The 23932-nt window shown below is 48.7% G+C and overlaps 1 protein-coding gene across 4 annotated transcripts in view; it reads right to left on the bottom strand.

Moving 5' to 3' along the window:
- The window catches only part of Tom1l2 (target of myb1 like 2 membrane trafficking protein), a 117482-nt gene that overhangs the window by 29840 nt on the left and 63710 nt on the right, over positions 1 to 23932 (bottom strand). For all 4 annotated transcript variants that reach the window (XM_076871541.1, XM_076871542.1, XM_076871543.1 and 1 more), the window contains exons 3-7: positions 17816 to 17894; positions 13110 to 13259; positions 5023 to 5157; positions 3260 to 3418; positions 586 to 702 (exon numbers count right to left, since the gene is read on the bottom strand). In XM_076871541.1, coding sequence (XP_076727656.1) covers positions 586 to 702; positions 3260 to 3418; positions 5023 to 5157; positions 13110 to 13259; positions 17816 to 17894 — 640 coding nt within the window. The remainder of the gene's footprint in view (positions 1 to 585; positions 703 to 3259; positions 3419 to 5022; positions 5158 to 13109; positions 13260 to 17815; positions 17895 to 23932) is intronic.

Below are 23932 nucleotides of genomic sequence, written 5' to 3'. Positions count from 1 at the left end.
TTTGGGAAGAGAACAGGAGCTTCAAGTTCACTCCAGTCTCAGGAATTCCTGACTCAGGGTGGGGGTGGGGGAAGGGCCCTACGTGCTGTCAGGGCTGAAGAGGCTCCGCTACACAATGTCCATGATCTGACAACAGGCAGCAAAGGCACACATAGACTGGGACACATAGCATCATCTCAACTAGATTTAAAATAAACACAGCAAACACCCTGAAAGGAAATACAACAAAAAATCAACAGTGATTATTGTGGATGTGTGGGTTAAAGAAAATTATTTTGTTCTTGACTTTCTTTTTCATTTGCTGGGCATGTACTCTACAATTGGCACTTTCTAATCAGGACAACATATAATTAAGGAAATAAAAAACAGGGTAGTACTGGTCTCTATCTGTTCCTAGGATAGCATGAGGCTATGAGCCCCCAAGGACTTAATCCTTCCTGACAACAATGCTACAAAACTGTCCAATCTCACGGTTGTGACGTTCCCCCAGAGGGGTCCTGCCACAGCATGCAGCAGTGGTACTGCCCCCAAAGGCTGTGACCCTGTGTTCAGCCCAGCACCTCCACAAGACGGGGTTCTCCTCACCTGCAGCAACTCCAGGTCTGATGAATCTTCCTGTCCAGGGACCATCTCTGTTAACATCTCCGACATGACTTTTGTGTTTCCCCGGACAACGTCCAGCTCACTCCGCAGCCTGGCAATCTGTAGTTGGCAAGGAGGAAGGGGCCAAGGGGAGGTCAGTGATCTGCGCTTGGAAGATCCGAACCGGCCAGCCCCACAGGATGGGGATGGTCCCATCCACCATGACACCCACGTCATTCTGAGTGTATGCTCTAGGATCTGCCTTCTCTTTTCCCTCTGGCTGCCTGGGAGGGGATGGCAGCTTGGCAGCTCAGAAGAACTTTATGCGGGAGCAAGGCTGTCCCAGAGGCCCTGGTCACCAACAGTCACAGGTGCTTCTCTGCCCGTGACACTAACTGAAGAGCAGTGTGCAGTGACGGGCACTGGGGCAGAAAGAACTGAAGAATGAAGCTTGTGGTCTCAGCACTTTCCCCATAGGACCTCATGGTTACAGGCTCTGCCCCTTGAGTGTCATCATCTAAAAGCTACGATTCTCTGGGAGGCCTTCCAGTGCTAAGAACACTTTTCTGGTGTGGCAATGATAAGAGGAGGAGCAAGAGAAAAATCTCAGGGGGCATTCCCCCACACCCAGCTCCCTACCTGGTAACCTGACCTTGAAAAATCTCCCACCCATTAGCACCCCTAGGCAGAGGCCCCACACGCTCTCTAGCAGAGACACAGTAGACCACATAAACCGCCTCTTCTGGGTCTCCAGCCCTGAGTTTCTCTAAACCCCTTCGAGGCATCTGTGGAAGCCACAAGGACCTTCCTTGTTCACAGTGAGATATCCTGGAAGAATTTCCATAGACCTGTCTATTGCTGATGGAAGACCAACATACACTAGACAGAGAACTGTCAGGACAGTGGAAGGAGCTCTGAAAGATTCAGCAAGCTTAGGGCTCTACCACCCGGCTCTACCACCCAGAGATGGACCCGACTCTCTGGGTCTAGGGAAAGGCCTAACCCCAGACCTCATGGGTTGCTGTGCTGCCCATCCAGCAAACGGGCACACACGTACTCTCTCTGCCCCACATGTGGGCTCCACTCCTGTGTTCATCTGCACTGGGACTCTGATCAAGCGACACCTCCTCTCCTCAGTCAGCCCTTTTCTGCTCTCTCTTGCCTGCCCTGAGGTGGAAACAGCCACTCCCAGCCTCCTTCAGCCTCTCCTGGGCAAGTGGGCTCTCTCAGCAGACCCTTAACTTCTCAGGGCTGTGTGGTGGTTGAGTTCTGTACCCTTAGCACAGGGACAAGGATGGGAGACCTCAATCCGTCAGAGAGATGGTCCAAGTCCTGAGAGGCTCTTGTTGCCTGGCTCGCCTGATGGATGGCTTCAATGCCTTGGCCATGAAGAGGTTTCTGGACAGGGAGGCCCAGGCATGCTACCTGGTGACCACACTGAAGCCTTGGGGTCTCTAGGTCAGGCTGGGCACCAGCCTTCTGCCTCGCTTCCATGCCCGCTGGCAGCAACTGGTACCATGCACCCGGGCCCTCTCTCTCTCTCCAGACCGTCCTCTTGGCTGTTCTGGCACTGGAAAGCCCCATCCAGCACCTGCTGCACTGAAGGTCAGTGAGCCAAGGGACTCAGAGACTGTCCAACTTCAAACACGTCTGCCTTCCCTCAAAGCACACAGTGACAGTTCTGCCCATGGAGGCAGCGCCTAGAGCCAAAGCCTTCTGCCCCAGGGCTTCCATTTTAGGGAAGACCTCCTGTGTGTAAATAGGAGGAGTGGCACTCAGTGACCCAGGCTCACAAGCAGTAAAGCCCCACTGATGTCAACACTGGTGTCACCTACACACAATCCCCTGACTCCCCTATTTTAGTGAGGTTTCATAATAACAACATGTCACAATGAAGAAATAAGGATTCTGAAGTACAAACATTTGAAATCATTTTTTCAAAGCTTAAGAAATTCTTAAATTTTAACTCTTAAATCTTAAATTTTAATGGAAATTCTATAGATTCATCTGAAGATCAGTCTTAACAATGCATCTAAAAACAGTGGTTTGGGGTAAAGCTGCATCAGCTTCTCAGGAAGTAATCCAGGGAATGGGGCAGTGTTTGGGATAAAGCAAACAGAGTGCTTCTGGAGGCCTCCCTGACTTTGGACTCTGCCCCCACTGGCACCTTCCCCTCTGATGGCTGACATTTCCTATGGGACTGACGTAAAACTCTTTGTGTGACAGACAAGTTCATTCACAACTCAACTGCATTCCTCTGCTTTTGGCCTCACTTTATGCAACGATTTCTTCCCCTACCTGGGTCCAACACCCATATCAGCCATTTCCCAATGATTCCCAATCCTTTGTGCTTTGCATGCACTGATGCTACTGCCTGAGCAGGGCCTCACCTGACAAAGCCCCATGCCTGTTCCAGGGTCCTCACTGCCTCAGCTCCTGGGCTCTCTTCCAGGGACTGCTCAACCCTGGTACACCAGATCACTGGGCTCTGCTCCTCACCATGGTGTGACCACACTCTATCATGATCTTCTTGCAGTCATCTCCCCCAGGTCTTGGGTCCTTCCATCTTTGTGCCCCACACCCAGGGCACTCCCTGGCCTGGGTAGGCTTCTATATGCTGGGAAGGTGAAGGAGGGTCATCAGCTGGCTTGTTTATGGCCCAGAAGCACACAAGTACCTGTTCTGAATTGGCCGTGATGGGACCAGTCACACTGAGAGCCGGGGCCTGGGGAGCGGAGTAGGAAGCAGGAGGAGGCGAGGAATAGGAGCTGGCATTGGTCCTCTGCTGCGACTGGGACCTGGGCATGGTCGAGGCTGGATCTACTTCTGGGACACTCTGGCATGGCAACAAAAAAGTCCTCCGTTTTGTTGGGCTGCCTGTGTGGCCAGACCCAGCACCTCCCCCAGCCTGGGCTGTGCTTTCTATCAGAGTTCACAGAGCCCACCCGATTTTACCATCTGGGCAGTGAAGCCACCAGTGGCTCCTTCCTCCACACTCCTCACAAGGTCTACTGTCCTTGTCCCTGGCAGACAACCAGTGTAACTCCAAGAGGCTGTGGAGAATGCTCCATGAGCATTCTGGTCATAGTTCCATTGTTAAGACCACCTTGGGATCCAAGTGGAAGGAGGGCTGTTACTAAGTTTTGCTAATCATGAATCTTTATTTGGAACTATAAGATTACGTTTTGGCCTTTACAAGTAGACTAATATAAATAGCAATTATGCAATTTACCGAATGTTCTTTGTAATTATAGGAACAACACTGTTCTGTGTCATTATTAGAAGAATAAAGCAGGTTATGTTTATTCCACTAAGCATAGTAAGTGGTTTGGAGGGATCATAATGAGAATAATGCCTTGTGCCTTCTCTCAAAGCACGTGGGGATGGACCATTCTGTCCATAGAGGTAGGGCCTAGGCATCTCAAATAACCTTGTGAACATTAGTGCATATGTTCACAAGAGACACACACATAGCACACTGTCCTCCTTGAAGACATGGGCAGATGAGGGCCAGCAAGGCCAAATGTGCTATGATTGGCGCTTCTCCAGACCTGGAGCTTTCCAGGCTCTCTCCTTGAGCTAGGAGCTGGTTCCCAGTCAATAACAGGACCAGATTCCCTGTGAAACCATGACTAGAATCATGTGTGTGACTTCTTTCCATGTTTTTTGGGGGCATTACAGTTGTACATCTGCATGCTCTTAATTCTGAAGTGCAGAGCTGCCCCGTCCACTGCTGGCATCTGAGAGTGTCGATGGGATGCTCAGACATAGACCTTTCCTGGGCTCTGCATCCCACAGCTGCTGGAATTCAAAGATTTCTAAACTGATGCTGAAGGCTCATAGTTCAAAATACATTTGAGATCCATCTAATTGGGCTGGGGATGTAGCTCGGTGTAGAGAGTGTGCTTAGCATGCATGACGCCCTAGGTTCAACTGCTAGCACCATATTAAAAAAAAAAAAAAAAAAGGAAAATAAAACATTTGATTTACACAGTTGAAAAAAGTAAACACTGCTCTTTGCTGGAGTAAGAGTAAAGTCACCCTGCTGTACCACTCTGAGGTGCTCTGGTGCTGACAGGAAAGAGGACAGATTCCCATAACACCTTCTACAGGCCTTGGCAGAGCAGGTGCTAATGACCCTCACAGGATGGCTCCGCCCAAGCAGCCATTTCCATGAAAACGCCTGAACTGATCCCTCTATTATATTCCTCCACAGTCAGTGTGAAAACCAAGGGGGGACACTGCTGCCACTTAATCACCAGTCAACCAGCTGTCTCACTTCTGCATTCCCCTTGTTATTAAAAAGAAATGCCCTGGAGCTTTAAGAAAGCCTGATGACAAGCTGAATAATTCAAAGGCAGTGGCAGAAGGGTGGTGGCAGCGGCTTGGCTCCCCTGTTCTACAGTCCATCTTTCTAGAAAATGCCAGCTGGAAGCTTACCCGCTGGGGTGTATGGATGGGAGACAGCGCATCCAAGTCTGCCATGGGAAATTCGACCCCCTTCCTCTTCAGCTCCTCATAGATGTGCACAACACCGGTGAGGTCAGGACTGCTCCGAAAGGCATCAGCCCACGCCTAGGAGGAGAGAGCACGGCCTGTTAGGAAATGGTTCTTAGCCAGGCCTGTCACAGTGCTGGAAAGTCAGCGCGAGCCCTCTGCAATGCCAAGTGCACTGGCAAAACCTATTCTGCTCCTCTCTTCCTGCAATCGCTGCCACAATAAGGCTGGCGAGAGCCTGGCTTTCAGCAGTGCTATTGGGTGTGCACAAAACCACAAAACTTACTTCAGCATGTATTTCCTTGGAGAGGAGGCAGAGAAATAACACCCATGTACCGTGGTGCATCCTAAAATGCAGGCATTTTCCTAATGGCAAGGAAATCAATTGCTGGGGCTGTTTAGCTAAAGGGAACAGAAGGCTCGCCTTGATGCCTCTGAGTAGAACACCCACCCTCACCGGTGGAAGTGGGAACCGTAGGCAAATTGAGCAGAAAGGAAAGGAGAAATTGATGTGCGATGGGAAATTCAGGCTCATTCTAGGTTTCCTCAATAAATCAGCAACCACTGACACTGAGCTCGCTCGCCAAGCCCAGACCTGTTGTTGGCAGGTGAGATGACTCTAACCCAAGGGCGCAAGAGCACATTAGGAGCCAGACTGTGGGCCAATGGCCAAGGTTCACCCCCAGCAATCCTGCTCCCAGCCCGTGCTTTTTTCTTGATGTTGCACTCCGATGATCTCAACATACACCTGCCCAAACAGAAAAACCTAATGGAAAGCATGACCACTACACTCCCTTAAATGCAAACACAACAGAGAGGGAAGAGCAGAAATTTAAATCGAGCACCACTTCTGTTGACTTGTGAAACTCTTAATAGTTAAAAACACACACATACACACACACACACACACACACACATACCCTTGTTCTTTGGAAGTTACAGAATGTATTAAAAAACTGAAATATAGAGCTGGGGAGACAGCTAAGTGGTAAAGCACTTGCCTAGCATTCATGAGGCCCTGGGTTCAATCCCCATCACCACATAAACAAATAAATAGATAACAACAACAATAGACACACACACACACACACACACACACACATCATTTAAAAAAACCACAAAACTGAAGTATAAGTGTCACCTCTAGTGTGTCCCTTCACTACATATATGAACTCAGAGGGGGCAATACCTCCTATGCCCATGGCACTGCCTAGTCTGTCACCATCATGACGTTTAACTGTCTCCTACCTCCACCAATGCATTCCAACCAAACCAGAGGCAGCCACAGAATATCTCTCTCTCTCTCTCTCTCTCTCTCTCTTTTTTTGATACCAGGGATTGAACTCAGTGGCACTTGACCACTGAGCCCCATCCCCAGCCCTATTTTATATTTTATTTAGAGACAAGGTCTCACTGAGTTGCTTAGTGCCTTGCTTTTGTTGAGACTGGCTTTGAACTCTTGATCCTCCTGCCTCAGCTTTCCGAGCTGCTGGGATTCCAGGCATGCGCCACAGCACCCAGCAGAAACTCTCTCTTTAACCAACAGATCCGTTCAAAGTTAAAAGGTCAGCTTCCAAAAAGCCTCCTTAATTACCACCAATGCTTCTCACTTACTATGCACAGCACTGTCAACCTGGCTTTCCTTGATGCCCTTAATTTGCATACTTGGGGATTTAATGCCACCACAGCATCAGGACAGCCTGTCTGGGCCAACACTTCCTTCTGGATTCTGAAGGGAACTGAAGGTGCCTACAGAAGCTGTCAGGAAGGCCCAGCTGGAAGAGCTACGCTGCCTCCACCTGCCTTACCACAGCCCCAGAGCCCCTGTCGGCTGCTCCATTGCATCTATCCCACTGAAAACTCAGCTGAGTCCTGAGACGCAGCCTCAAAATGCTCTGGTGTTTTCATGTAGGGTCTAAACTTCAGAGGCTAGGGGCTGGGGTATAGTTCAGCAGTAGAGCACTTGCCTAACATGCACGAGGCCCTGGGTTCCAACTCCAGCACCACCCAAGCACAAATAAAATAAAAACAAAACAACAATAAAAAATATACTCAAGAGTCTAAAGAGCATATTCACAGCCCCCTGGGGGAGAATAAGAGGGAAAAATGCTTGGTGGTGCCTTCTGGTGCCATCCTAGGCCTATTTCTACAGAGGTACAAACAATTCCAGGGACCACGTTTATTTCCCTGGCTTCACACCCAAGCTGAATTTGAGATTGCAAGAAGACAGACTAAAGAGCCGTGTCATGTTGTTCTTTCTAGTTAACGAACATTTCCCTGGGTGCCCTCTTCCATGGCACTCTCCTCCCCTACATTCAGTCACCTAGTAGCTGTGCCTGCCACCAGAGGTCTGGAGAGGAAATGCATATCACAGGATGGGTCCGTGGATTCTCCTTCTAGTAGTTCTTCCCTAGGCTCAGGGTAAGAAAACTATCCTCTGAAAATGTGGGATGTAGTCCCATGCCAGCCCAGGACCAGGGGACAGAGATAGTCTGTGTTCTGGAAAAGGAGCCACTGGGTGTGCTAGGAGGTGCAGATATACAAGGAAAGAATTTAGAGGCCTTTCAGGTCCCTTCTGTCCTTTCCCAGGCCCACACACTCCTGGCCTCAGTAACCTGGGCTTCTGAGAGGCCCTGCCTTGTCAGGGCAAACTCTTCTCTTTGCCTAGGCAAGCAGAGTTGGCATCTGTTATTTGCAGCCAAGCAATCTTGGCTAATGCGCCCTGTCCCCACCTGCCACAATTCCAACCCCTGTCTGGGACCCCTGTGCAGTCTGGGTGAGATGGCTGCTAACAGAGCATATGTTCCTGACAGCCATCTCCACTGCACAAGATTCTGATGCCAACATGGGAACACATGGGGGAGGGGAGGACTTTAAAGGAACAGTCACATGTGGAAATCCAGAGATGGGAGAAATCCAGAGATGCTGTGTGTCTCCAACATCTTCTTAGAACATGCCTAAGTAACTGCTCCTGTTGCCCCAGCCAAGTCAGTCACCTCCAGAAGGTGACAGTCTCTTGCCCTTGCACAGAGAAGGCAGCCAGCTGACATTTGTCAGGTTAAACTGAATTCTGTTCTCATAATTACTAAGCATCCTTATTTTCCTACTTCAGAGAACAGAGGAAAGATGGCCACTTAGGCTGTCAACAGACTGAAATGACAGTGCTAATGGGCCCCCACTGGAGGGCTGAGCCAGGGGAGAATCCTCCCTGGGGAGGGGGAGCAAATCCTGGGAGGTCTGGTCGGCCCTGAGTCCCAGGAGCAGGGGGTTGGGGAGGGCGAGGGCTGCCTCCCTGATGGCTGCCTTATCCAAAAGCCAAGTGTCATGGCAGTAGCAACGTTGGCACTCTCTCAGGGTCCCCTATCACAGGAACTGGCCAGTTAAGAACTGAGTGGCCATCTGACAGGAAGTCACACTCTTTAGATAATTCCCTCTTTTCCTGTAGCCTTGGCTACAGTGTTGGGAGGCTGAAGGCCCCAGAGGCAGGTCTAGTGAGGGGAATAAAGGAGAGATATGCTCATGTTTTTATTTCCTTCATTTCTCTGGACTGTATGCCAAACTGCAGACACAAACACAACCCCCTCCTATTCACTGCTGTGTCTCTCAGGATTTTGACAGTCTTCAGGCATCAACTTTCAGACTGACAGACAATTGCTGATTTAAACTATGGGTTCTGAGATAACTGTGGACAAAAGGAGGCTGTCTTCTTCTGCTTATGTCCCCAGCTCAGACTTCCTGATCCCTGTGACAGGGTCCCTAGGGGGCTGCCTGTCCACACAGAATGTAGCCAGATGCCTTCACTTAAGGGAATCTAGTGGTTGTGTTTTTCACTGGATTCTGAGGCAGCCACCAGGGCTCTGACACCTTCAAAGAACATAGCCCCTGCAGCCCCTTCCAGCCCTCCTGCTCCCACTTCCATCACCACCTGGATCCTTCCCACTTTCCTCAGTGGAGAGTATTTTTAGACTCTATTGCTGGGTGCCGACGGTGGGATGGGGAGGCACGGCCAGGCTGAGGTTGTTCTACCAGGGTGATTCCATTCCTGTTCCTCAAAACAATAAGGGAAAGCCTGAGGGAGACTGTAGAGGGAGAGCAGCATTCTTGTCTTCTCAGTGAATGAGACTTCATGTGAGGAAAGAGAGAGGAACATGAGCAACAAAACCAGCCAAGGAAACCTTAGGGGCGAAGTGAAAGGTGGCAGTGGAGAAGCCTGTAATATCAAGGAGCACTGGGAGGTTGTAACCAGGGTTTTCGGCTCCCTGTGTCTTTCTCAGTTGGCCTACCAGGGAGACTAGCCCTACCCAGAGGAGCAGACACCGTGTTGGGGTCGGTGGGGGGGTGATCCACCGAGCCCTTGCACCTGAGTCGGGTACAGAGTCCCACAACCATGCTGCCCATGCATAATTCATGCACTGGGCTTGGTCTCGGGGAACACAGAAGACATTCTTCTTCCAGCTTTCTGAGTGTCAGGACCCTCTGGAATACACGGGCCCGCGGGATTGTTTTTCTGGAGGGGTTGGTGACAGGGTGGCTGTGGATGTCTAGAGGGCAGCCTAAAGACACAAGAATCCTTGATGAGGGACAGGTTTGAGCGTAGGGTGGGGTACCAGTGGATTGTCTTCACAGTTGGCCATGGGGGCTGAAGATGGCAAACATACACCACTGGAAGTGTCACTTTTGTCCAAATCTGTGACCAGCACTCAAGGAAGGGAACTGGGGGACAGTGAGCTAGGGACAGGTGACATGACAGGACAAGCTCCATTACCCATTTCCCGCAGGGCACAGAAGACTTTAGAAAAGCTGTTTTAAGCGTTGGGTATGTGGTTCAATGGTAGAGCACCTGCCTAGCATGTGCTAGGCAAAAAAAGTCTGAGTGCCCTAAATTTATTCATTGGTCCACCCCGTTACAGAAGCCACACTGTCCAGTAGCTCTGAGTGCGGCTCTTGTCTGTGTTGGATGGCCACAACAAAGGTGCAGGCTCCTGAGGAACACTGCAAAGCCTGGAGTGGAAGATCACCAGTCCCCACCTAAAGGATCTTCATCTCCAGCCCCCTGCCTTTCACAGCTGGGTCAGGGGACTGTATCCAGTGTGTCCAGCCTGAATGGGAGCCAGCAAGGTTCCTTGAGGCCCCATTCTGCTCAGGCCATCATGAGCCAGTGCATACTGCTGCTGTCAAACCAGCAGGGGGAGGCCTGGGGACATGGGTGTGGGCCACTGTGCTGCATGGGCTGACCTCACAGGCCCAGGGCTGAGAACAGGCAGGCAGGAACTTGGCCCCCATTTTTCAGATAAGGAGGCAGATGCCCAGGAAGTTACCATACTTGCCTGAGGTTAGAAGCAGTGCAGGGGAAAACTGGGAAGAGCTGGGACCAGGGCAGGTGATGATTAGACAAGAAAGCTTCATTTCTAGCAGCAGATCATGCCCCTTGATTTGGCTGTGCTTGCTCTAAGGGTAAGCTGTACCCCAGCAGGCCCAGCCAAGCCTCACAATGAGCTGTGTCTGCAGCCACTGTAAGCCCTGCATAAGGGGTTCAAACTGAGGTGCTCTGTCTTTAGTAAGAGAAAGCCAGTAATCCTTCTCCCACCAGCAATCCCTGGGGGCGTACAGAGGAGTATAGCCCCAGAAGGAGAGGCTGTGGGGGGTGGAGGGGAAAGAGGAAAGGGTAGGGGAAGGGGAAGTGTAACCCTAAGTGTGTGTATGTGTGTGTGAGGTGCCAAAGGCCATCCTAGAGGAAACATAGAAAGGGACTCTTCTGTCATCCCGACTCCCTCCCCACCTCAGAACTTCATTGAAAAAATTCTTATTGGGGGCTGGGGATGTGGCTCAAGTGGTAGCGCGCTCGCCTGGCATACTTGCGGCCCGGGTTCGATCCTCAGCACCACATACAAACAAAGATGTCGTGTCCAACGAGAACTAAAAAATAAATATTAAAAAATTCTCTCTCTCTCTCTCTCTTTAAAAAAAAAAAAACATTTATAAAAAAAAAAGAAAAAATTCTTATTGACCATCCATTCTCCATATTCAACTGCTTTACATTCAACTGAGCCTGACTCTCAAGGAATGGAGTGACACAGACAACAGAAAAACCAGCAAAGCTGCACTTGGAGACCATAAAAGAGGGTGATGTGAGAGGGAAAGAGAATCTGTGCGTGTACTTTCAATCAGGTGGCCAGGAGGCTTCTGTGGTGTTTGAGGGTGAATAGGAACTGACTTCTCCAAGAGCCTGGGCAGGACTTTCCAGGCAGACACCGCAGCTCCTCAGTTGGCCCCTCTTGATCCTCTCTGTCCTGTGACCAATCACCCTGGAGAGCCCTTGTACCCATTCCACATGGCTTTGTCTGCTCAGCAACCTGGGTCTGGCTGCCTCCCTCTGCCCTTATGGAAACCCACTCCCCATCCCCTAGCATGGTCTCCTGTCTCCTCTTGACACCTGCAGACTGTGTCTGACTTTGTCTGCTGATATGGGTGACTAGCTATGTTAATGTCCTTGTGGAGGAGCTGGGACTGTAGCTCAGTGGCACAGCACTTGCCTAGCATGTGTGAGGCCCTAGGCTTGATCCTTAGCACCACATAAAAATAAACAAAGGTATGCTGTTTGTCTATAATTACAAAAAAAAATGTATTTTTAAAATGTCCTTCTGGATTTTTTTTTTTTTTTTTGTACCAGGGATTGAACCCAGGTACCAAAATCGGTGGCTTAACCACTGAGCCACATTCCTAGCCCTTTTTTATATTTTATTAGAGACAGGGTCTCGCTGAGTTGCTTAGGGCCTTGCTAAATTTCTGAGGGTGGGTTTGAACTTACGATCCTCCTGTCTCAGCCTCCTATGTGGTGGGATTATAGGCATGCACCACCATACCTGGCTTTCCTATGGATTTTTTTGTCCTGTTACCAAGTGCTCTAAAATCAGGTCTGTGCACGGACCAGCTCACAAACCTTCAATGGCTCCCCACTGCCTACAGGACCAATCCTAAGTCCCTCAGCATTCACAGTCCACAGGTGCTGCATATCCTCTGGCCTCATCTCCTTCCTGCCCTGCCCACCACAAGCCTGGTCCTAGACAGTCTTCATTATACCCTGCTCCCCATGAGATGGTTTTCCCAACATGCCCACAAATTCTTTGACACTATGTCTTCAAGAGGTGGAATTTAATTTCCCTACTCTAAAGACTGGAGCTGGTCATTATCTTCATACGGAATAAGACAGGAGAGACGGTTTGTGACTTCAGAGACTGGATCATTAAGACCTATACTTGGATTTCTGCCAATAGTTAGCAAAAAAACGGAGGCTTCTCGCCAATAGCCATGTGGAGGTAACCTCTTAGGAGTGGAGTCTCCAGCCCAAGTCCGGCCTTCAGATGAATGCATACTCATGAGGCCCCAAGCAGACTCACCCAACAAGCTGATTCAGAGTGCTTAGCCCACAGAAACCATGTTATCATAAACAATCTTTTTTTTTTTTCAAGCCGCTAGGTTTGGGGATAATTTGTTGCAGAGCCAGTAATAATGAAGACACCCCAAATGAGTCAACTGCTCTCTCTGATGCTTCTAGGCCTCTGCACATGCTGTGATGTCTCTCACACTCTGACCTTTCCACCAAGTTCCTCCTCATTCTTCAGGATACAACAAAAATGTCATCTCTTCAGTGAATCCCTTAAAACCATGTCCACCACCCCAGAGTTGGCCCTTGCCCTATGACCTCACCAACCCTGCACACAGCTCTAACATGCCCCTTCCCACTCCACATTGTCTCAGAGGACTGCTGAGGCCCCGCACCTGCCTACCTTTGTGGGCAGCATGGGGCCGAGCACCCAGAAGTTTTCTTGAAGCTTCTGTCAACTGGTTAAAGAGCTACTGTTTTGGATTTCACTCCAGTGGGATAAGTATAAATAAAATAAGTATTTCACCATAAATATTTAAGGCCAGAAGCTTCCATTTTTCCCTCTAAATGGTGGGAGAGCATGAGGACTTCGTAGAGGCCCTATCTTACTCTATCCCAACAGACTGGGTGAGGGAAGCCAGCCTACCTGGATCAGAGCAAGCACTTTGTCCTGTACAATGGTGGGAGGGTTATTCTTGGGAGAGATGATTTTGACCAGAACGCTGTCGATGAAGTCTCGGTTGGCCACTAGGATGTGGAAGCGATGGCCACAGTTCTTCACACACGTCTCCAGCACCTGATGTGGGGAGGGAGGCAGGGTCACCACTGTGAGAGCTGGAGAAGACTCCAGGACCTGAGGCGGGCAGCTGGGGTCCCCATCCCCTGTCTTGCTCCTAGATCATCTTTCTGACACGTCTCCTCCAGAGCCAAACCTCCATGCACACACATTCCCACACTCTAATTCAGCTGTCCCTTCGAGGATGACAGCAGCCCCTTGCTGACTGAAGTCTCCTGTCCCTGCACAATAATCAGGCAATTAGTTGGTAATTGAGGCACCGGTTTTGCATGAGAAGGATGCTGGTGTTTTAATGGGATCAAAATGACTGAGCGGTCCCTGAAAATTAGCATTTTAACTCCTCCCTCTGGGCCTCTGGGTGTGAGGCATTAGCCAGTGAGAGACAGGCTCTGTCACAAGAGGAGGCTGCTGTGACAGCGTAAATTGCCTGGTGAGTTACTGGCCCTTACGTGTGAGGAACCAAACATGCTCACACCCCCCACATACCCTGCTTCTGCAAACAAAGTTGGCAATGACAAGAGATCTTCTACCCTGACAAATGGTTTGTGGGCCTCAGCTGCTAGTGGCTTTAAGGTACATGTTCAAATCAGACACTGCCTGCTATTCCTTTGTCCAGATGGGTCTATAGGACTCAGCTGATCAGAAAGACTGGCACACAGATGGCCAGTGTAGGCTAGACTCAGTTCTGCCACTATCTCCCTATGCAGCCCAGAACAAGTATCTCAGGGCCTCAGCTTCTTCACCTGTCAAGTGGGAACAATGAGTCCTCCCTTGCAGGATGGTTGGGAAGATTAGAGAGAATATGTGTAAAGCGGTTAGCAGTGTCTCATGTGGGGTTGGGGACCAACAGAGACTACGATTATATATGAGTTATAATTCAGAAGATTGCTTACTCACTTGAATAAAGGAACAGCTTCTTGTTCTTCCATAGGATAAGTAGGAACCTCCTTGGAATTCAGAAGGTCTCACAGGAGGGCCTCACCATCCTTGAACACAGAGCTCTGCCCCTCTCAGCTCTTTGGAAATCAATCCATAGGATTACCTGTTCCGTTCCATGCCACCCTTACCTCTGGTGCCCAGTCAACTGGCTAAGAAATGCCTCCTTGAAAGGACATCATCAGTGACAGGACATTTCTGACTGCCTTGGTTATTCTCATGTGCCCAAACTCATCTGAGGACAGGTTAACTTACACAGCCATTCCAAGGTCTGGTTCAGACTGCTGGACTTTACCTTGACAAACCATGACTGTAGAAGTTCCGGAACTGTGATGTGGACTGAATACTTGCCACATGCCAGGCACTAGGAGGGATCTCTCCATATCACAGGTAATTTCATTCCATTCTTACAACTAATTCGTTCTCTTTAAAGTGGACCTTATTACCCCATTTTTTTAAAGTTAAAAGGCTTAGAAAGAGGAAGAGATGGTTCTAGGCCCAATTGTTGGTCAATGTGAGAGGCAACACGGAAACTCAGAACCACTTTCCTAGGAGCTCTGGTCTTCCCACTTCCCCACGGGCACTGAACCATCCCTCCTACAAGGAGCCACATCAGCTGAGAATCTCTCAGATGACAGGTAATTATATTCCAGATTTCTTCTCCCTTCATTTGTCCCTTGAAATAATCCTATAAGTTGGGTATTTTTCCATTTTAGAGATGAGGAAACTAAGCCTCAGAGTTGTCATGCACCTAGGAGGCCACATTGGGACATTCCACCCCTGGCAGTTCAGCAGCCAGCCAGAAATTTTGCTTCCCCCATTTCTCCTGCAGTGCCCACGGGCAGCCTGGGGATCTAGCTCCTCTTCCAAGGAGGACACAGGAAGGACACTTTTCTTGCCTTTAGGGAGCATGTCACTCAGTTCTATTGACAATAGACCTCAAGGTCAATGTGTCCCAGCCTGGCCTTGAGAACACTCCAGCAGATGTGTATGTGCTTCAGAGCAGCCCAAAGTCTATCAAGCAGGAGACACAGCAGGTCCTCCTGGGCTGGCAAGAGCCACTCAGGCCACCTGCCAAAAAGGCCCTGGGAAGATCTGTCCCTCTGGTTTATAAGCCACGAGACACCAGGGGGAATTTTCCAAGGTGCAGCCAAACCCGTGGAGTAAGCCAAAGGGGCCCGACGTGATCGGAAGCAGGCGCTTCCTGTGTATACACAAAGTCCTGAGCAGACAGCCCTTCAGGGTCTCTAGCTCCTATTTTGGGTGAATACTAACATCTTGGCAGGAACAGACACAAAGGTAGGAAACAGCCACAAAAACCAAGAGGACAGCCGGCTGTGGTGGTGGACACCTGAGATCCTAGCCATTCGGGAGGCGGAGGCAGAAGGATCACAGCTTTGAGGTCAGTCTCAGTAACTTGGCAAGACCGTTAGCAACTTAGTGAGACCCTGTCTCAAAATAAAAAATAAAACGGGCTGGGCAGCTCAGTGGTAGAGCGCCCCTGGGTTCCATTCCCAGTACCAAAAATACAAAATGTAAGAACGAAAGCAGGAAGACTGAGAACAACTAATGGGGCATGTGGAGTCATCAGAGCAGATGTGAGACCATGCAAAATGTGTCATGTGAGGCCCTGGGTACAGGGACAATGACTCTGCACATTCACAGATCTCCTGAAGACATCAATCAATGAGCAGCAAAACCCAACCATTAGGAAAAGTCAGATGATGTTCAGGCCTGTGAAGAAGTTTCAGACATCAGGGAAATGCCCTGACCTGTCAGAGCTCAGCCCCTGGTGGTGTGGGTTATCGACAACTCATTTGGGGCATCACTCCAGGTTTAGAGAACCAGGTTTAGTGGCTCAAATTCTGAGAAAAATAAAAGCTTTCAACTCTCTGTTTCTCAACTAGCATTTTCTCCTTTACTGTTCACACCCCAATTCCCTGGCAGAGAGAACTCTCCTAATAAGTTTTGGGGTCTACTTGGGCAATGAATCCAAATAGTTGCTTTAAAAGGAAACATGTTATGGCTGTTTTGGTTAAATAACCCACTATTTCAAACCTACAGAGAAGTCGACATGCTGACCTGTTATAGTTTCTATTCTAAGAACTCAATGTGGCCCAGATTTTGCCACATCTGAAAAACTGTTAGCTTTTAAGACAGAAATAGCAGCTGAAGTCTCCCTTTTAATTCTCTGACATCTTAAGGAGGGCAAAAATCTGGTCCACTCTTCCTGAAAGGAGTCACTTGGTTAACATTTTCAAGAACCCTTGTAGCTATTTTCAGTTTTTACCCCAAACAAAAGATCATTTTATTTTTTTTTTTAAATTTCAATATTTATTTTTCAGTTTTCATACATCTTTGTTTGTATGTGATGCTGAGGATCGAACCCGGGCCGCACGCATGCCAGGCGAGCGCGCTACCGCTTGAGCCACATCCCCAGCCCCAAAAAGATCATTTTATAATGGCAAACCACAGCTCAATACCTTACTAGCTGTGAAGGCTGGGCCAAACCTCTAGATCTCTCTGAGCCTCAGTCTCCTCATCTGTATGAGGGAGATAATGAAACCCATTTTGGAAACTGCTATAAACGTCTGTATCAGTATCTGAAAGTTTAGCAGTCTAGGGCAGGTACTGGATAGGTGGAAGTGAACCTTTTTAAAAATTTTTCAACACTGGGGATTGAAACCAGGACCTAGCACATGCTAGGTAAGTACTATATCACTGACATACATCCCAAGCCTTTTTAAAAATTCTTATTGCTATGGTTTAAATGTGAGGTGTCCCCCAAAAGCTCACGTGTGAGACAATGCAAGTAGGTTCAGAGGAGAAATGATTGGAATCTTAACCCAATCAGTGAATTAATCCCCTGATAGGGATTAACCAAGTGATAACTGAAGTGGTGGGGTGTGGCTGGAGTAGGCGGGCACTGGGGCATAGCTTTGGGGTATATATATATATATTTGTATCTGGCAAGAGGAAAACTCTCTCTCTGCTTCCTGGTCCCCATGATGTGAGCTGCTTCCCTCTGCCACCCTCTCCCACCATGATGTTCAGCCTCATCTCGAGCCCCAAGGAATGGAACCAGCTTTCTATGGATTAAGACCTCTGACACTGTGAGCCCTCAAATAAACTCTTCCTCCTCTATAATTTGTGCTGGTTGGATCATTTAGTCATAGCAGCTAAAAAGAGGACTAAAATACTTACTTTGAGAACGGTCTCCCTAAGTTGCCCAGTCTGGCCTTGAACTTTCAATCCTATCCTCCTGCTTCAGCTTCCTGAGTAGCTGAACTACAGGAATGCCAGAGCACATGTGAACATTTTATAAAGAGAAAACTGTCACCTACAGTCTCAGAGCAGGCTGGTGGCAGGAAGGGGATCAACCCCAGCCTCTGGCTTCTCTGGTCTGGACTTTTGTACCTGTCCACGCCTTATCTTCTGATGGTTTACATTCACCAGATGGAAGCTCACTCCCATGTCAGAGTAGGGCAGGAAAACCCAAGGGTGCTACGGGAAGGCTCTGCTGAACTTCAGTGGTACAGACCCCATGCCTGAGACTGTGCCAAGTGGACAGAGGGAAGGTCCGCCCTGTGAAGCAGACAAGGCTAGAGAGCAGCACTCACTGTCAGCGCCAGCATCACTTCCCTGTAGTTCCGGTTCCCACTGAGCCGCTTCTTCAGGGCCCGGATGGCATCCTTTGGCCTGAGAAAAGAACAAGCATAGTAAGATCCTCCCAAGTCCCATTCTGGGGTGCTATCCCACAGATTCACTCCCATATGCATCAACTAGCATATATACAAGGTTATTCACCACATCATGTTTGTAAATGTACATGACTGGAAGCAAACCAAATGGCCACCAATAGGAAATGAGTTCAATTACATCATGGCTCATCCACACAATGGAATACTAGGCAGCTGGGAAAAAGAATAAAGAAACTCCTTATACACTATTATGGACCAAACTTGAAGACATGTGCACAGGGGCTGGGGTTGTGGCTCAGAGGTAGAGCGCTCGCCTAGCACATGCGAGGCGCTGGATTCAATCCTCAGCACCACATAAAAATAGATAAATAAAATAAAAGTATTGTGTCCAACTACATCTAAAAAAATTAAAAAAAAAAAGACATGTGCACAAAGTTTTTTTGTGGAACAGTACATAAGGTATGATGGTATTTGTTATAAAAGAACAGCAAAGATATATGCAGTACATGTCCAGGTCGGGAAGAACGTCTCTGCAGGGCACAATAAGAACCTGGTAACTGTGGTTGCCCCCAAGAAGGGGAAATGGGTAGTGGAGGTAGCGGGGGATTTTTCATTGGAGTCACTTTTTGCAGACATTTTGAATTTTGTATCACAAAATACATGCTGTTTCCTCAAAATAGTAACTAACCCACTGGTGGATGGGAGCACTGAAAAGAGTTTTTCCAAACCACAAGAGAGATATGGCTAGATCTTTGCTGAAGCTTCCATTCCTTCTAGCCCCCATGGAACTCCTTCTGCCATAGAAAACTCAGTGAGTCTCCTCAAAGCCCAAGGGTTTCTGGGATTTCAGGTTATAGATATGATGTGGATTCCCATGAGAAATTCTACAGAATCATCGGCAGTCCCAGTTTACAAATGGGCCATGTTCTTTGTCCCTAAATTGATAGCTTTTTGAGTTTTTTCTTAAATTACTGTTATAACTGATGGTTGGGATCCTGAGGAGTCCTCCAAGCACACAAGGAAAGTTTGGCTCTAACATGTTATTTAATTTATTCTTTCTTTCTTTTTCTTCTTCTTCTTCTTTTTTTTTTGGGGGGGGGGTACCAGGGATTGAACTCAGGGGAACTCGACCACTGAGCCACATCCCCAGCCCTATTTTGTATTTTATTTAGAGATAGGGTCTCACTGAGTTGCTTAGGACCTCGCTTTCAGCTCTCTTGCCACAGCCTTCTGAACCGCTGGGTTACAGGCATGCACCACTGCGCCTGGCTATTATTTAATTTATTCTAATCCAGGATTCAAGAAAGTTGTGGTTCTAAGAGCTGGCCCAGGCACAGAGCCCCTGCCTCCTGGAGCCCCATCACCCTGTGCTCTGGGAAGCCCCACCCAGCTGCAGGCCAGCCCTTTGCTATCACAAGCGGGCTCCGGTCTCCCACTAAAGATGTGTCACTGTATCTCCCTCTCTCCTAGGATGAGTGTTTGAGAGTCTGGGTCCTCCTACTCCTACCGTTCTAACATATTTGTACTCTATTTACCAAATGGAGATGTCCTTTCAAGTGTGTGTAAGGAAGTCAGGGGAGGGGAGGGTGGAAGCTTTGCCAATTGGCCTAATTCACAGGGAAAGACACAGTAAGCAGCAAGGCTTCTGGAAAAAATTTAAATGCCCTGAACCTCCATTTCCCATTCCCAACTTGAAACATAGCTGCCCTATGGGAATTCTTGGCTCCTGAGTCAAAGACCTGATGGGATGGGAATGGGCCCTGGCCAAGTATGTTTGCTGTATGGCTGCAGTTTCCAAATGGGGATGCTGATTTCTGCAAATACGGGACTTCAGCAGTAGTTCTGTGCTCTGATGGGCTGAGCTGGTGAAAGTCAGCAGTTATTGGCCAGGTGCACAGACTGATTTCCTCTCTTAAGGGCTCTGCCAATCCATGATCAACCCAGACCCACAAGACCTGCAGCTGCCATCCCTCTCAGTGCAGTCTCTTTCCTCACCTCCTGAACTTACATGGAGCAGAAAAAAATGGACACAGCTTTCCCTCCAAGGGCAGCAAGCACTTGTGCTGGCAGAACCAGCTCTCAGGCAATGGGGCAATCAGACAGACAGCAGGCTCCCAGTTAGGTTTAAACTGAAAATTCATCCACAGGCTGTGGGAAGTGCTGCCTGAGAATGATTGGGTGAACACAAGAGCAAGTATTTATCTCTGTCCCCAGGGGAGAAGCTTCAGAGAGGAGCATCACAGTCAGGTCAGAGGAACTGCAAAGTCTCAAGGAGCTGCTGCAGATTAGACAGCTAGAATCAGAAAACCAGGGCTGGGGTTGTGGCTCTGCGGTAGAGTGCTTGCCTAGCACATGCGAGGCCCTGAGTTTGATCCTCAGCACCACATAAATATAAAATAAAGAACAACTAAAAAATAAAATATATATTTAAAAAAAGAAAGAAAGAAAACCAGAGAAGGCAAGATAAGCTGAGTCAAGGGCCCTGATGGAGCAGGCAGGAGAAATCAGGCAAGTGTAAGAGGCACCAAACCCCAGGAGCACTCACTGGAAAGGCCAGGCCTGTCATGGTAGTCCCCTAGGTCCCCATGATCCCACCTCTGCAGCCCCCTCCCACCCTGGACTCCCGAGAGCCATGCTTTCCAGTCATACAGCAAGCTCATCACTGGTCCCCAGGGCCTTTAGACCATTGGAGCTTCAGTTCCAGACCTGCTCTTCTGAGAAGCACTCTCATTTCCCATTGCCCCTCCTTGATCACCCTGAAAAAACACACCCATACACACACACACACACACACACACACACACACACACACATGCTCAGCCATGATCTCGCTCTGCTCCTTCTGGTAAACTGGGGAAGAGATGGTCATGAAAATGACCCAGGTCAGCAGATCCTTATCAGAGTTGCAGACCAGTATTGCCTAGGGAGCAATTCCCAAATACACATGTGTGTCCTAATTAGGTAGGTCTGGGGCAAAGCCTGGTAAACAGTGTCTCAAACAGGCACTCATGGCTAATGAACACTGGATTGTCATACAAGGCCTCAGGCATCAGAGTTCCTCAGGCCAAAGGTGACCTCATCCCTGGAAATTGAGGAGAGCCCAGGGAGAGGCCGGTGGGGCAGTTCACCAATATGCACCTGCCAGGACCTTAAAGGATAAGGAGCAAGTCCATCTACATAGCATGATGCTATAGTTTGGATCTTGTATGTCCCCCCTCAAGGCACCCAATGGTGAAGTCCTGGACCCCAGCTTGTGGTACTATTGGGAGGAGGTGGAACCTTTAGAAGGTAGGGTCTGGTGGGGGGAAGTTAGGCCATGGTCCAGTTTAAAAAAAAAATGCTCTGCAAAAAATACAGGAAGTTCAGGCACAGCTTCGGTGACTGGACCCAGGTGAGCCCAGGTTTGCATCCTACAGGTTCCCATCTTACTATGCTGTGAAGCTTTTGGCAAAAGACTAAACCACTGTGGCCTCAGCCTCCTCACCATGAAAACTGGCTGTCCCTAATTTATTATAGGACTGTTGGGTGCTGCATGAAATGATGCAATCTAGGGCTAGACATGGGGGCTGACATAGAACAACTGCTCAGAAAATGGCAGACAGACACAGGCTCAGGCACACATACACTCACACATATACAAAAGAGAAGAGCAGACAGGGTCAGACAGCGAAGCCACGCAGATCATTCCCAAAGACTGGCCAGATAACTCCTACCACAAATGAAAGTGATGATGATGGTTATGGGCAGTGGAAATCCTTAAAGGATAAGGAGCAAATCTATCTACATAGCATGATGCTGTAGTTTGGATCTTCTATGGCCCCCAAGGCCCATATGGTGAATCCTGGACCCCAGCTTGTGGTGCTATTGGGAGGAGGTGGAACCTTTAGAAGGTAGGGTCTGGTGGGAGGAAATTAGGTCATTGGAGGTGCCCTTGAAGTGCATCTCGGGCACTTTCTATCCCTCTTTGCCTCCCAGCCACCATGAAGGGAGCAGCTTCCTCTGCTACATGCATTCTTGCCATATGAACTGCCTCATCACAGGCCCCAAAGCAAAAAGCCAACAAACCATGAACTAAAACCTCTCAAAATTTTAAAACTATGAGCTAAACTAAGGCATTTCTCTCTCTTTTTTTTTTTTTTTTTAAAAAAGTCAATCATCTCAAGTATTTTGTCACAGTAATGAAAAGCTGACTAACATAGGAATGTGGACATAGTCATGTAGACATATCTTTCATGTATATTTATTCCTTTAATCCTTATAACAACCCTATAAGATAAGGTACTGTTAGTAACCCCAGTCTATAAACAGCAAGACCGACTGAGACAGGGAAATGTAATGTCTCCCGAGGTCATACAACAAGTGAACAGTGACCTAGGTTTCCAGTCCAGGCAGATGGCTCTAGGCTTCGCACTGTTAATCCATCCACCACATTATGCTTCCTATGTCTGCTGTACACACTGTTCTGCAGCCTGGGGATTCCACCCCCGGCCCCCACGGCCCACCCCGTCATCCACCTGCCTCTCCTAGAAGGTGCCCTGGTACCCTAGAAGACTCCATTTGGGTGTTACTTCCTCCTCCAAGAAGGCTTTGCTGTTGACAGCCTCCAGGCTGGCTGGTGGCTACTGCATTAGTCTGTCTCCACAGCCATATTGAGCTTCTTTCTCTCTCTCTGCCCTTGTCATGCTGTGTTATGATTATGTTTACATGCCTGCATCCTTCATAAGACTGTGAGTGTCTGAGGGACTTTATTCATTTATTCCCTTACTCAACAAATATTTGCTGAGAGCAGATCATGTGATGCTGTTCTTAGGATTAGGGCTAACCTAGTGATAAAAGAAATGGAATTCCTGCCCTCGTGGAGCCTACAGACTAGCAGGGGTTGTGGCACAAGACAGACACTGATCTCACGCTGATGCATAAGTTTAAACTGGGATGAACTTAAGTATAATATCAGGTACTATGGAATCACCTAACAGAGGACTTGTCCAAATTGGAGGGAAGGGGGCCAGTGCCAGTGAAGCAAGGTTTGAACCCAGATCCTGTGAGTGTTGGGAACCATTTAGAGAAAATGGCCAGCTTGGGAAAACAAGGAACAGTAGTCAGAAGCTCTCCAGAGAGGACCAAGAGAGAATGGGTGGGCACCTCCCATCAGCCCAACTCGTGGTTTTTTTTTCTCTCACTTGGGAAGGGACTTAAGACAATAATCTCATAATTGAGGTAAGATGAAAAATCCTCTCTCACTCAAACATGCACCAGCAGGAGCCTGGGCCACCAGAGGGACTGGGTGTCCGGACCTTCTGTGAGCTTCAGCTTGAGTTAGCAAGCACCAGCTCAACCCCTTTGGAAAGGTTCCTGTTCCTGCCTTCAAGCCACGGACTATTTGTGCAATTCACTGAGAAAGAAGAGTTGTGGACATATTTGTATGATTCTCATATTGTGGAGAATTTTTAACTGGGGATAGAAATGCAGAGAATTCAAGGAGCTGAAAGATCAGTGGGGCTGAAGGGTCTGGAGTGGAGCTGCAGAGAGGCGTGGCTGAGGGTTTTCACCCTAAGAGCCTGAGAAGTCCCTGAGACTTGTTGGCAACAGGTGGCTTGCCAAGATCTGAGGCAAGGTCTAGATGGGAGGGAAACGGGTGAAAGCAGATGCCTGGAAGAACAGAGCAGATGAGAAAAGGTCACACCTGACCTGGACCTCCTTTCCAGCCTGATTCCAGATGTTCCCTCTTTGCCCGGTGCATCCAAGACCATAAGTGTATCTTTCAACTCACTGACCCTTTGTATGCCACCCTGAGCTACAGAGCATACTTTTTTCATCCTGTCAATCTTAAGCCCCAGATTAAAGCCTCCAGGACACCTCTGCACCTGCCTCTCTTTCAGAGCCCATGGCATTGGGCACAGGTCTTGGCCACAGTCCCAACAGTGCTCCTAGGTAAGCCCCCGAAGACGGGCTGGCACATCCCCTTTGGCATCTTGGAGGACTAACCCTCCACCTGTAGGGGCTAAACACAGCTGGATATCTGGATAGATGAATAAA

The sequence above is a fragment of the Callospermophilus lateralis genome, chromosome 11, assembly GCF_048772815.1.
Source record: "Callospermophilus lateralis isolate mCalLat2 chromosome 11, mCalLat2.hap1, whole genome shotgun sequence".
NCBI lineage: Eukaryota > Metazoa > Chordata > Mammalia > Rodentia > Sciuridae > Callospermophilus > Callospermophilus lateralis.
The sequence above is the reverse complement of the archived record's forward strand: the minus strand, read 5'-3'. Positions and strand labels throughout refer to the sequence as shown.